Source organism: Stegodyphus dumicola, chromosome 5 (genome assembly GCF_044657685.1).
Source record: "Stegodyphus dumicola isolate Sdum_Otavi_A_Nest chromosome 5, ASM4465768v1".
Lineage (NCBI taxonomy): Eukaryota > Metazoa > Arthropoda > Arachnida > Araneae > Eresidae > Stegodyphus > Stegodyphus dumicola.
In genome coordinates this window covers 56,827,291-56,841,804 of record NC_140772.1, presented here as the reverse complement: position 1 = coordinate 56,841,804, position 14,514 = coordinate 56,827,291, and the positions used below count along the sequence as shown (strand labels likewise).

Sequence of the window (14,514 nt, the reverse complement as noted above, 5' to 3'; positions counted from 1 at the left end):
TTAAACATTATAAATTGGGTGATTAAGTTTGCTGTTTATGACAAGTGTGGTGGTCATTTTATCAAGGATGTGCCTTATTTTATTTATTTAACTTTTCCATTACTAAGGAAACCTAATTAAAAATATATACTATTTGACATTTTCTAAAACTCAGAAGTTTTCTTTCAAACAGTTGTGTTATATGTGAGATTTAAGTAAAAACCTAATATAGTTATTCCATATCAAATACAGTGGATGGACAAAAATATGGAAACACCTTGTGAAATGCATGTTTGAAAAGAAAGATTGATTTTAATGAAATATGTAGGTGGCGCTGGTATTTTTGACTACTGACGCCACCTATACAAATTCGTAAATGTGCTAAACAGTTCAGTTGTTGTTGGAGTACTGTTATGTGAGGTTGTCATTGCATTATGTCAGAGTTAACAGACTTCGAACGTGGGCAAATTGTTGGAGCACGTATGGTAGGTGCTTCCGTAAGCAAGGTAGCCAAGGTGTTTAGTGTTTCAAGAGGTACTGTATCGAAGATTTATTCCGCACATTTGAAAAGCGGAAAAACATAATCTGCTAAATCACAGCACGGACGAAAGTGTGTCCTGAATGATCGTGACAGACGATCATTAAGGGCAATTATGACGAAAAATAAGAAGACCACAGCTGCAAAAGTTACTGCTGAAATGAATGTTGTGTTACCAAACCCTGTGAGTACCAAAACAATTAGAAGGGAGCTTCATAAACAGGGAATTGCTGGCCGTGCTGCAATTGAGAAGCCACTCATCAGTGATGCTAATGCCCGTAACAGGAAAAGGTGGTGTTTAAGTCATAAAGCCTGGACTATAGAGCAGTGGAAGCGAGTAATATGATCTGACGAGTCTTCTTTCACATTGTTTCCCACTTCTGGCCGAGTTTACGTCTGGAGAACGCCATCTCAAGCCTATAATACAGACTGCTTGTTGCCAAGAGTGAAACATGGCGGGGGTTCTGTTATGGTTTGGGCAGCCATATCGTGGTTCTCTGCTAGCCCCATGATAACTGTGTCAGGGCACATGACTGCCAAGACTTATGTGAACATTTTGGCCGATCAAGTTCATCCCATGATACAAACTTTGTTCCCAGATGATGATGGTGTCTTCCAAGACGACAAAGCCCCTGTTCACACAGCTCACATTGTACAGGACTGGTTTTCTGAGCACGAGGATGAGTTGTCCCATCTCCCCTGGCCACCACAGTCACCAGACCTGAATATTATCAAACCTTTGTGGTCTACATTGGAACGGAAAGTGCGTTCTCGTTATCTGAACTTGCCACCGTTTTGCAGGAAGAATGGTATAATATTCCCTTGGCAAACATACAGGAACTGTATTTATCCATTCCGAGAAGACTGCAAGCTGTTTTGGATGCCAACAGGTTTCCTACACAATATTAAGCAAAGAAACATGTTTTTTTAAAGGTGCTTCCATATTTTTGTCCAACCCCTGTAACCATTTCCACTTAAATGATGAAAAATCTTACAATATCAATGAGAAGTCTTCGGAGTGATAGACAAGGTGTCAAATTATAATCAGCAGATTTTTTTAAAAAAAAATCATGATTAAAATGAATAGTTCCCTCTCTTCTTAAAAAAATCATTTAAATAATGGTGCACGCATTAAAATTAAAGCTTAGGACAATCTGTAATGCTTTTAAAGATATTTTAATTACAGAACATAAAAATTCACAAGCTTTTTAAAAAGTATATTTGTTTAAAATTTTTTATGAGCCTTGTTAGTACAATGTGAGAAATCTGATAATCAGTGCACTAATTCAAAAAACACAGTACATGATACAAGTGATATACTGTAAAAACATACTTCCAGAAATCTAAAATAGACCACCAAGCACGTAAATTTTTTATGTTACAAATGCATTATTTTGTAATAAAGAAAATTTCATATAAAATTAACAGAGATGTTGCGACTTGCAAATAAGACTCCATCTAAAAGTGACTTAACATGGTAAACTATTAAACAATATCTATGAGGCATAATAGAGGAAAACAATAATGTTTGAATTGATCAAATGGTTAGAGTAGATTTAAGGGTGCCCCTTGTATTATCACGAAGTTGCTGTTTCATTTATCGTGAACCTGTCATTTAATTTTTTGCCAAGTTGTTGTTTCATTTATGGTAACCTGAGTAGTTGAATGTTATGGAAACCCTATTATGATAAAATTGGTTGCATGATTGCAGTGAATTTGAATGATGGGAAAAGATTTGTAAAGGCTTGTGGTGTGTGTTGGTTAGGAAGTATGTTTATGTTTTGTGGTTTAGATGGTTAAATGGCTGAATGTGGTAAGATTAATTTGAAGTTTCTGTATGATTTGGAACGAAAGGAGAAGAGAGCATTAATTGACTGGTGTGTAAATGAAGGTTTACTTAGTAGCCATTATAAGTTTCATGTTTGTTGGAAGGAAATGCATATGGTCGAACGTCGGAGGATAAGACACTACAGAGGATATTTTTTACTCTTATCTTTATGAATTTACGTGGTGACACCAGTATACAGATTCTAGTTCAGATCATTTTAGGAAGTTTTTGGATGCTGTTAAGGAATTTTGTTTGACTGAAGACAGAGAAATTTTTAAATAAGGTAAGTAGATATTTCCTTTGTGTAGTCCTAAGATAAATTTCCTTTTTCATGTTGTTTGATTTAAAATGTAGTTTACCAAGATTATATATTTTTTGTTGGCGGCTCCTTTGACTTTTTAAGAGAAAATTGATCGATGTGTATATGGAAAGTCAAAGGAGTGTGCAATGCCAAGTTTGTGCAATTCTTTGATGTTTTTTTAAGTGAAAATAGGTCGATGTGAACATGGATACCGAGTTTGTGCAATTCTTTGACTTGTTATTTTGACTTTTTGTTGTATTGATTTTTGGTGCAAAAATCAGCGTTACGCAAAGCCAAAATAACAAGTCAAAGAATTGCACAAACTCAGTATCCAAGTACGACCAAAAATCGCTAATTTATGCTAAGGCTCACCCATAAATATATTTTTACAATTAATATATAATAATAAATATATTATCAAACGGTATGCTTGTATGATGCCAGATAGTTGGTTTAATATCTACACTGTACCAATAATATACATATATACTTGTCTAGTAGATTTGTTTGTTCAGATATTTAATGAAAACTATTTATATAACATTAACACTGCATGTAAGTGAAAATGTACTCTCCTTTGTAGTTGATGTCATAACAAAAAATAAAAACAAATATGAATGAAAAGTTTGCAGTTCTGTAACTTAGAATACAGTAATATAGCAAAAGTGAGAAAAGAATCAAATAAAAAACAATTTTCACCTTATATCTTATGTTTGTTCAGTACATATATTTAGTTTATTGGCTAAAGATTTAAATATATCAAATGCTACTGAGCATGGTTATTCAACCATAAGTTATATCTTATGGTTGTTCAGTACATATATTTAATTTGTTGGCTAATTTAAATATATCAAATGTTTCTGAGCATGTTATTCAAGTTATGAAATACAGTCAAAAGTCTTTAATCCGGACTCGTCGGGACTTCGGCGATTCCGGATTATCGATTTTTCCGGATTATAGATCATCAGTTTAAATCTGGTAAGATGGCATGCAGAAATTATAAAACTAAAAATATGAAACCGTAATTTATAAAATAATGAGCAATTATGATCTAAAGGGTATCCAAATTTACCAAAAAAGAAGCCTAATATTTATTTGTTTACTTTATTAAACATTTCTTTTAACGCGCGGATGCGTAAAGCATACCTTACTCATAGCCGAAATTAGAAAATTGCAACCAGAAAACTATGTCATTTGTATTCGTGATATTTATAATGACGAGGAATTTGATTTAAATCATATCAAAGACGGAGTACATCGAAATTAAATACTACATTTAGTAAGGAATTATAAGCCGACTAAAATAAAAACATCTGCCCTGAAGATAACGATAGTGTTGACAGATCAACTTCCAGTTCATTGCGCGCCGCGACGTGCCCCCCCCCCCGCGCAGAGCAACGTGAAATTGATAAACAGATTTCGGAACGGTTAGATAAACAAAGGATATGCTTTTATTCATTTTTTGTAGCAATTCGTTTTTTGTTTGATGGACATCGAAACATACTTTCGTTTTCTAGATCCTTTGGGAGCTCCAGCATCGGAAATTCTATTTGACATAATCGAAAGTTCAAGCTTACTTTTAGAAAATTGCTCTTACAGTCTGCAAAAAATAATAAGCCGGATCCAATTTGAAGATTAAGGAACAACGCAATTATCAACATTAACTGAAATAGATAATTAGATAATTTTAGCTTATACCGTCCGTCATACATTAAACGCGCACGCGAAAACGTATTCTGCACTTGCGCAGATGCATATGCGCAGTCGTAAATGTCTTGCGCACACGAGTAAAACGCCTATGCGCATGCGTCAATGCGGCGCACGCGCAGAAAGATTTTAGCTTTGAGGTCCGGATTATAGATCATTCCGGATTACGGGTGTCCGAATTAACGACTTTTGACTGTATTTTTAAAACCACCAGCTTTTCTGAGCCAGATTTAATGAATACAGTAGAACTGGTTTAAATATACCATCTGAAGTGCACTGGAAATCAGTATGTATCTCCTTTGAAAACATTATAAATAAACGAGCAATTTTCAAACTGTGAAGATAATCAAGATGCAATGGACTAGAATATTCAGTTAAAAGTTATTAATAAAATGCAACATAGACAATATCTCATTTCATTTAAAGTAAATTTCAAACACTTTGAATAAAATACAAAAGGATAACTGTAACATTGCTTAAGATGTTAACGTCTGAAAGATCTTAAGAACAGTTTAAAAATCTTGATAATGTATATATAAAACTAATTAAAACATGATATGAAGAAGCATTATGATTAGTGCATTTCTTGGCATATATTTTATCGTCACAATATAAAGCTGAAACCTACTAGTAAGTAAAACGGAGAAGACATTGGAATCAGTAAAAATATTAAAAAGATTTTCTGAGAAAATCAAAAAATGAGGAAGTTGAGCCAGTGATTGCATTTCAGCAGCAGTAATAGTTCTTGTGAAAGAATGCATTAAAGGAAAAGAACTGAATATCACTGAAACAATAAATACAGCAAGGATTAAAAGAATGTTTTACATGTTTGAAATTGAGTACAACAAATTGAGTAATGAGTTAGCATAGAAGAAACAGCCAAACTTTTTTTTTTTTTTTTTAATTTTTTTATTTTAAGCACTGAATGCAAATGGCAGCAATGCAGGTACTATAATGTGATTAACTTATTTTAAAACTAACAGGAGATAGCAGAATAATTATCATTCCTATGGTGATATTTACTTCAATTGTTTATTTTGTATTTATGTAAAAATATACCAAAAGTGTTTTTTTAAATAAATAGGTATATGTAAATATATAAGTTTATATTTAAATGATTAATGCCAGAAAGCTACCAAGATAATTTATTGTTTTTATGCTGCTAATAAATAAAATTATGCATCACTTATATTGTCACTAATTATTAATTATAATATTAATTGTATCTGTAAAAAATGTATTACACTTCTTAATAGCATCTAATTAGAGATTTAATTACTTTGAAAACTTTTGATGCATGGTAGCTTAGTTAGAGAACAAAAAAAAAGTTTTTTTTTTTAAATCTATTTTAAAAAAAAAGTCAAAAGGTCCAATTCTTATCCTCCTTTTTTTTCACAGCCAGCTGATAAGAACAGATGTACATGATACTGAACATCAAGCAAATATGTATATATATATAATTTGTTACAATTCTTTAAATTAAATACGATGGAAATTTGAATAATCTGCTGATAATAACTATCACAAAATTAGTTTTGATATGCCATATGCAAACTTCTATCTTATATTACCACTGATTTTTGAAAAGTGCTAAGCAGACGTTGGCTGCAGGAAACACAAAATAATGTTATAATTAATATTTCATTCAAAGCAAAAATTAACTAGTCATATCACTTATTCTTCATTAAGATGGCAAATGTAAATAATATTGAACTCCTAACTAGCCTCACATGGATTATTTGTGTTCCTTCCCTTTCTAGGAAAATACAGGGTTATCCAAATTAAACTTCCCCAACTCAGAGGCTTGTGCAGAGAGTTGTATGGGTCATAATGTGATGAAATTTTAAAAACAGACACTTCGGATCATGCGCTTGAGATTTATTAAACAAAAAAAAATAGTACAAGAAGTTGCCGATTGGTGGCGCTGCAGATCAACAAGACATTCTACAGATGTTCTATATGTGTGCCGTGGTTCTCTACAATTCTTTTCATTCGCAAAGCAGTGTGTTCCACAGTGGAACGCAGTAAGTCCACATTAATTCCACGAACATGTCGAATAATTGCGTCTTTCAGGATGTGCCAAGGTTGCTGGGTGTTCTCGGTAGACCCGATCCTTTAAGATTCCCCATAACCAAAAGTCGCGTGGCGTGAGATCAGGCGAGCAGGAAGGCCAAGCTGTAGGGAAACAGCGGCTGATCACACATGCATCGGTAAAAGTTGCCCGTAACACCTGTTGAATATCGTTGTTGTAATCTTATGTTGTTGTAACACCAGAAGCCACGAAGAATATGGGGAGGTGCACCATCCTGCATAAATATCGTGTCCTGGAGGCGGCCACGTTGTTGCAGTTCAGGGATCACAAACGTTGTCAACATGTCCTGGTACCGTCTTCCTGTGACAGAGCAGGTTTTGAACCCTGGTGGAGTCACCTCTTCAAAAAAAAAAGGCCCAATGACGAATGTTGCTGTGAAACCGCACCATACAATAACCTTTGGAGGTTTCAAGGGCACTTGATGGATTGCGCGCGGGTTTTCACTTGCCCAAATGCGGCAGTTGTGCGTATTCACTTGACCATTCAGGTGAAAATGGGCCTCATCCATTCAAAGGATGTTCCACGGCCAAGCAGTATCGACTTCCATTCTGGAAAGGAACTGCAACGCAAATGTTTCTCGAACTACGGGATCCCCATCGGATAGCTGATGACGACTATGGATTTTGTAAGGAAAATAACCGAGGATTCGACACATCACACGCCAGACGGTCGTATAGGGCATATCAACAGCACGAGAAACAGTTGGCATACTGACAACACCATGTGCTGATTGGCTAGTGGGGTCCACGACCGCCAAAGCAACGTCTTCTTAGCGTGCAGATTCCACAACCTGTCGTCCTCTACCTGGCAAAATTCCCAGCTGTCCCATTCTTTCAAACTTCTTCATCATGTCTCGTAGAGCGCGTGGTGTCATTGGTACTCGGCGTATGATCTTCAGCCGACGGAATGCTGTTATCGCAGCACAGAAGTTCTCGTCATTCTGGCAGAAAAGTTTCACTAACAGAGCTTTGTCTTTCAAAGTCGCCATTGTGCATCAACGAGCTGGAAACAACTGCCTGTGCAAGGCCTGTCTTCCACTTTTGTAGGGCTCGTCTTTTGGATACGTTGCGCAGAAGCTTTATTTCTGCAAATCACGTTGCAGCGATATGCCCATTACTAGTGTTACAGCGCCACCTATCGGCAATGTCTTGTACTAATTTTTTTTTGTGTACTAAATCTCGAGCGCATGATCTGAAGTGTCTGTTTTTAAAATTTCATCACATTATGACCCATACAACACTCTGCACAGGCCTCTGAGTTGGGGAAGTTTAATTTGGATAACCCTGTACATTAGAAATACCATATTAAATTATCAAAATTTATGTTACCCTTAATCTCCTCATTTCTTAGCTTGCAATTTTAGAGAAATACAGAGATAAGTTATATTTTCAAAAATATTGCTATACAATTAGAAATCTTTGGAGTATCTAATTTTTCTTTGGTAGTTGAGTGTTTGTTGCATAGACATTCATTAAAAATGTTTAGTTATGCTTGTTAAGAGTTGCTGATTTGCTTAATGTTACAAAAATATATGACATATTTATAATTATTTTAATGAATGCCATTTAATTAATAAATGTCTTTTTAAACAGTGTATTACATACTGTTGATTAATTTATTTATTTTGGAGAATTCGTACATTACAGTATACATGGCTTTTTTGTGGTGGGGCATTATCCATATTTTTGTTTTCTGGGTGCATTAAATACTCTGAGTGGTATGACTGGTTTTAACAGATAATGGGATATACTGTCATTTGATATATACAGTACAAAGTCCGAAATCCGGACTTCCGCGATTCCAGATATGGGATTTTTCCGGATATTAGATCCTCAGTTTAAATCTAGTATGATGGCATGTAGAAATCATAAAATTTAAAATATGAAATTGTGATTTATGAAATAATGAAGCATTTATGATCAAAATCATAAATGCTTCAAAATTACAATAAAAGGGTATCAAAATTTACAAAAAAAGCTTAATATTTATTTGTTTACTTTATTACACATTTCTTTCAATGTAAGTTATTTAAGTTCCTTCATTTTTTGTCCTAATACTTTCTCTTTAATTACGTAGACAGACATAATTTCTTGTTTAGTTACACTTTTGAAGTCCTGTAATTGCTGTGTCAAGAATTCCGACTAACTTGTCAATCTAATTTATACTCTGTCACTTTCTTCACTATCGGTAGTGGTATTTTCTGGATCTAGAACCATACTACAAATTTTGCCGTCCATTAATTGATTAATGATTGAGGAGCATTGTTATCACAATGAAAAACTTCTTTTATATCATCTTCATTTATTACCATTTCTCAACATTTCCTTACAAAATTCTTTAATTCGAAAATTTCATCTTTGGTTTGCTATATCCAAAAACCCTTAAAATTCATGGCTATCATCATAAAATTTAACTCTCGTTTACTATACATATTTGGCTATGTATGATGAGATTGGCGACTAAAGAAAAGTTGTTCCACTTTTATCTTTCTTCTATCACGCTCTGAGACAATTAAGCCTGAATTGTATTAGTTTACAGCACAACTCCAATTATCCAAACTCAGACTATCCGAATCCCTGATTATCCGAAATGCTTTCAGAGTTTAAGAAAAAAAATTAATTTGGAAACGTAGTGTTGGGCAATCAGTGATTTCAGACATTGAAAAAAAGCACTTACACTTTTAAACTTCGTGTCACTGTTTGAAAACAAGAATGGAAGTTCTTCAAGAAAATCAATGCAGCAATATACAAAAATTTAGGAGATGTTGTTTTCAAGTGGTTTTTGTTCTATAGGAAACCCAATTTCGGGTCCGATTTTTTATGAAAAAGCTAAGATCTTAACTCAAGAGCTTGGATGTTCATCCTTAAAAGCAAGTAATGGCTGGCTAAGACATTTAAGTGCAGGCACAGTGTCCGTCAAACAGCTTACTTTGACCGAGATGTTCCGCAAGCAATGACTCGGCACTTGTAAATACTGTACAGTATGCTATATAACACGTACATAAAAGTGTTCCCTTTTCGTTTTAATTAATTAAAGCCTCTTTTTCTTTAAAATAGTTTTTCCGCTCTTATTTTCAACATAAAGTACATATAGTAATTAATTAAAGTGTACACAGACCCTTTCTTCAGAAAAAATCCATTTATCCAAATTTTTGATTATCTGAATAGGGTCCCATCCCAATTGATTCGGATAACTGTAGTTATTTACGATACTTATACAGTCAAAAGTCGTTAATCCGGACTCGTCGGGACTTCGGCGATTCCGGATTATCGATTTTTCCGGATTATAGATCATCAGTTTAAATCTCATAAGATGGCATGCAGAAATTCTAAAATTAAAAATATGAAACCATAATTTATGAAATAAAGAACAATTATGATCTAAAGGGTATCAAAATTTGCAAAAAGAAAAAGCTTAATATTTATTTGTTTACTTTATTAAACATTTCTTTCAATGTAAGTTGTTTAAGTTTTGCTTCGTTTCATGTGATAATACTTTCTCTTTAATTCTATTAAACAGACATAATTTCTTCTTCAGTTACAAAGTTCCGCTGTTCAAGTCCTATAATTGCTCTGTCAAGAACACCGACTAATTTGGCAATCGAAATGTTTTCGTTTTCAATAACCTCCGTTACTTTTCTTCACTATCGGAAGCGAATTATAATGACGAGGAACTTGTTTTAAATCATATCAAAGACTGAGCATATCGAGATGAAATACTACATTTGGTAAGGAATTATAAGCCAAATAAAATAAAAACATCTGCGCTGAAGATAAGGATAGTGCTGACAAATCAACTTCCAATTCATTACGCGCCCGCCGCGGCGTTCTCCCGCCGAGCAGCATGAAATTGATAAACAGATTTCGGATTTCAAAACATACTTTCGCTTTAGATCCTTTACATATTAACAAATATATATCGGAAATTCTATTTGATATAATTGAAAGTTTAAGCTTACTTTTATAAAATTGCTCTTACAGTCTTCAAAAAATAATAAGCCGGATCCAATTCCAAAATTAAGGAACAACGCTATCATCAACATTAACTGAAATAGATAATTAGATAATTTTAGCTTATACGTCTATTATACATAAAATGCGCACACGAAAACGTATTCTGCACTTGCGCACACTCATATGCGCAGTCGTAAAAGGTCTTACGTGGATGCGTAAACGCCTATGCGCATGTGTCAACGCGGCGCATGCGCAGAAAGTTTTTAGTTTTGAGGTCCGGATTATAGATCATTCCGAATTATGGGTGTCCGAATTAACGACTTTTGACTGTATCTGTTTCTTATACATACTTAAGGCTTATCTCAGTCCTGAATACCCACATATACTTAAGGCTTATTGTGGGCTGGTGCTAGATATCATCTAAATTTTCTGTGGGTCCTAAATTCTGCTATCAAGCACCTTCCTTTGTCTTCCCTAAATTCTGCCACCCGGTGCGGCCATATGAGCCCTGGTGCTGATTCTGGGTTTATGTGAATAACAAATCAGTTATTCTTAATTCAAATAGCACTAAGTGTAATCTTTTAGCCTATGAGTATCATTATGAAAATCTATTTTTAGCATATGGGAAGAAATTTTTGTTAACTCTTCCCTCGCCAACATTTCTTAGCACATTTAACTTAAATCCGTAATCATCGCCAAGGCAAATGTCTGGCATCACTACATGAGTCATTACTCAGGTTGCCATGTGTTCATAAACATGCAGTGATAAAAGCAAAACATAATAAATAATAATTCACCAGGTTGGCATCAGGGATATAAAATATTAGTAGGTGTAAAATCAATGATATATCTATGTAGAATGTTTCGGTTTGAGATGTATACCAAACAGATATAGATTGAAGCCAAATTCTCGATCATACAAATTTATGCTAAAATCATTATTTCTTCAATAATGAGGTATTTTATTTAGTTCTGAAGTGAAATTACAAATCGGAACTCTCCACATGTTTTATTGTGCATGGGGAAGGGAATTAAATATGCATGAGTAAATTATTAAAAAAAAAAAAGTTGGTGGTGGCTTTGAGGTCCGGATTTTAGATCATTCAAGACATTGGACATCTGGATCTCGGAATTTGTACTGTATTATTCTGTTATTTAAAACATTGTTTTTTTACTCATCTAAATATCCTAATAAATAAAAAGCTATGAAATTACAGAGTAATTAAGGTGAATAATTGATTACACATGGCTAACAAATGCTGTTTTAATAAAACCCTTCACGAGCTTTTCTGAAAAGTCACACTATTCATTAAATTAATTAACACAGACATTTCAGAAACTAGGGAGTTTGAAGAAATGATCTACTATGGTTATCTTCATAAACAAGCAATATGCTATTAAAAAGCTAAAGCTGATCTTTCAAATAACAACTATGTTTTTTATCCCGGTAAAAATGCTACACCATTAAAGCAAATTCTAAGGAAAGTTTCAGTTCCCATTTCAGATTAATAATGACTCATTTTTAAATCAAGTTTGAGTTTTTGATTTTATTTATCAAGCTTTTCAATTTATTTTAAAATTGTATAAATGGAAAGAAAGCTAAATCATTCCATGTATTTATATCCTAATTCAGATACCTTTTACCTTAAGCTAGTTCCTTCTTTTATATATATATATATATATATATATATATATATAAAAACTCTAAAAATTATAATAAAATAAGGCATGATAAGTGATATATTAAATTTAAAAAAATATACTTTTAGTTTTACTATACATGAAGAAATTGTTCATTTGCTTTAAATGTATGAAACTAGTCCAAATGCAAGACATTTTGCCCTTTGGAATATTTTTCAGAAAATCTACCCACTTTTTATATGCAAATTAATATTTAATATATAGTATACATTAAAAAATTATCACTTAACTTCTAAATTTGAAAAAAAAAATACATAACGATAGATGCATTAGTAACCTTTCTCGTCGACATACTTAATTCCCAAAATGCTGCATCCTTTTTGGTTTAATCCTAGTATCCGGTGTACACGGGATTTGGCTACTTTATGATGAGCAGTAAAAACGGGACATATACGATGAGTAGTTAACGGGTCATTAAAAGAAAATATATAGTTAAACATAGTATATACTATGTATATAGTATATATACTATGTGTGTATAGTATATATATAGCCGACCTTTGGATCATTTTTGGTGTTGGCGATAATTTTCAAAGTCGTGCCAAGGCTGCGCCGTATACTAGGATTTTACCTCATTTTTTACACATAAAGCTATTTTACACTAAGCCAATGTTTCTCCATCTATGGTACATGTATTACTAATGATACATTACATTACTTTTGGCTGTGCAATTTTTACACAAAAAAATTAAATGAATGTTCAAAATTAATATAAAATGGAATCCTTTTGCTATCTATATTAGTATGTGATGATACATATATTATTTATTCTTAATCACATGGCATAAAATTTTAAAAGTTTGAGAACCTCTGTACTAAGCAACTAAAATAATTCTAACATTATGATTCTATATGTGCATTATTGTGTTTCTATTTTCACAATCATAGACAAAGCAGTTTGATGAATAAAACTAATTACGAAATAACAGATGTAAGCAAAGCATACCAACTTTGATTTAATGACTGAAAAAAAATAACCATAGATTGTTGTTTATTTTAGAAAGAAGCTATGTGGATTCTGAGGGAATATGATATGGGTCTTTCTTAAAAAATATAAAACAAATATAAAAGAAAAATATAAAACAAAATGTTAGACAGAATATTCTTGCTTTCTGAAGAAGAACCTGACTCATCTGAAATGTTTTTCTAATATAAAGATTTCACTACTTCTAAGTTACACTTCAATAAAAGAGGGATGCAACAAAACTTGGCTAAAGTGCAGAATCGCCCACTAATTTGTTTTGGCGCTTTTTACAAGAGTAAGAAAAATTGGATTTTTGTCAATTTTCCTTGACTTTTTAAGTGAAAATAGGTCGATGTGTACATGGATCATGGGATTGCACAATGCCATTTTTGTACAATTCTGGGATTTTTTTTTTAAGTGAAAATAGGTCGATGTGTACATGGATACCGAGTATGTGCAATTCTTAAAAACGCGCCAAGCAGTGGGCGATTCTGCACTTTTCCCCAAAACTTTAACTAATAAGCATACTTTTCACCAAATAAGATATAGCTTCAATATCGGAAGAATTTTCAGACGACTTACGTAAAAAAATTCTGAAAAAAATATAGCTTCTTTTACATCATAATATAACTGAACTAAAATAAAATAAATAAGCACTACAATTAATTAAACTGAAAAAAAATTACTCAATAACAGAAAAAAAAATTATCGCAAACCAAATAACACATAACATGAATTATATCAATACCGAGCGCATTCGTCATACATTTCTAAAAGTTAAATAAACTATAGTATGAAATATTTAGTACTTTCTCTCGGTCTTTATGCGCAACAAAAACTCTCTCAATATTCAATGAAGCCATAAAAAACGAATGAATTAAGAAATTAATCAAAAATTCAGATTATTAATTGAATTAAGTATTCATATAGATAAAATGAAACAATAACCACTAATCTTGAGAATTAACACCACTCAATTTAATTCAATTTCGTATTTAAAACGTTCAAGCAATTCGTATTTCATTTCGTGCAAGTTAAACCTCCTTGGTTAGTCTTTTGCAAAGCTTTGGTCTTTTGACCCGATTAAAAAATAAGTACTGGGAAGGAGAAAGTCACGGAGTCCGTGGAGAAAGTTTTTCAAAACTAAAGAGTAAAAGATTCTCCTTTGAAAGCACGAAGTGCTCTTTATACTCCGTGCTAGAATAGAAAGTTTGGAGTTCTTGAACAGGAAAGATAATTTAATTTTGTATCTCAAGAAAAGAAATCAAATTCGTCATTTAAAATTAGACTACCCTTTCCAGAAAAAAAAAAAAAAAAAAAAAAAGGAAGGAAGGAAGAAAAAGAAAACTAGATTCACGTAAATTTTGAATATGAATTTCTATTTTTCACGAGAACTTAGGTCCCGCAATGTACTCATATGCAACTAGCCAATTAAATTTTCAGTGACATCA

The 14,514-nt window shown here is 32.9% G+C and overlaps 1 protein-coding gene across 1 annotated transcript in view; it reads right to left on the bottom strand.

Annotated features, from left to right (window-relative positions):
- The window catches only part of LOC118188008 (katanin p60 ATPase-containing subunit A-like 2), a 102,536-nt gene extending 88,406 nt beyond the window's left edge, over positions 1 to 14,130 (bottom strand). The window contains exon 1 of the mRNA XM_085817809.1: positions 13,873 to 14,130. Within this exon, the coding sequence (XP_085673935.1) occupies positions 13,873 to 13,926 (54 nt within the window). The 5' untranslated portion in view covers positions 13,927 to 14,130. The remainder of the gene's footprint in view (positions 1 to 13,872) is intronic.
- Positions 14,131 to 14,514: the final 384 nt, after the last annotated feature.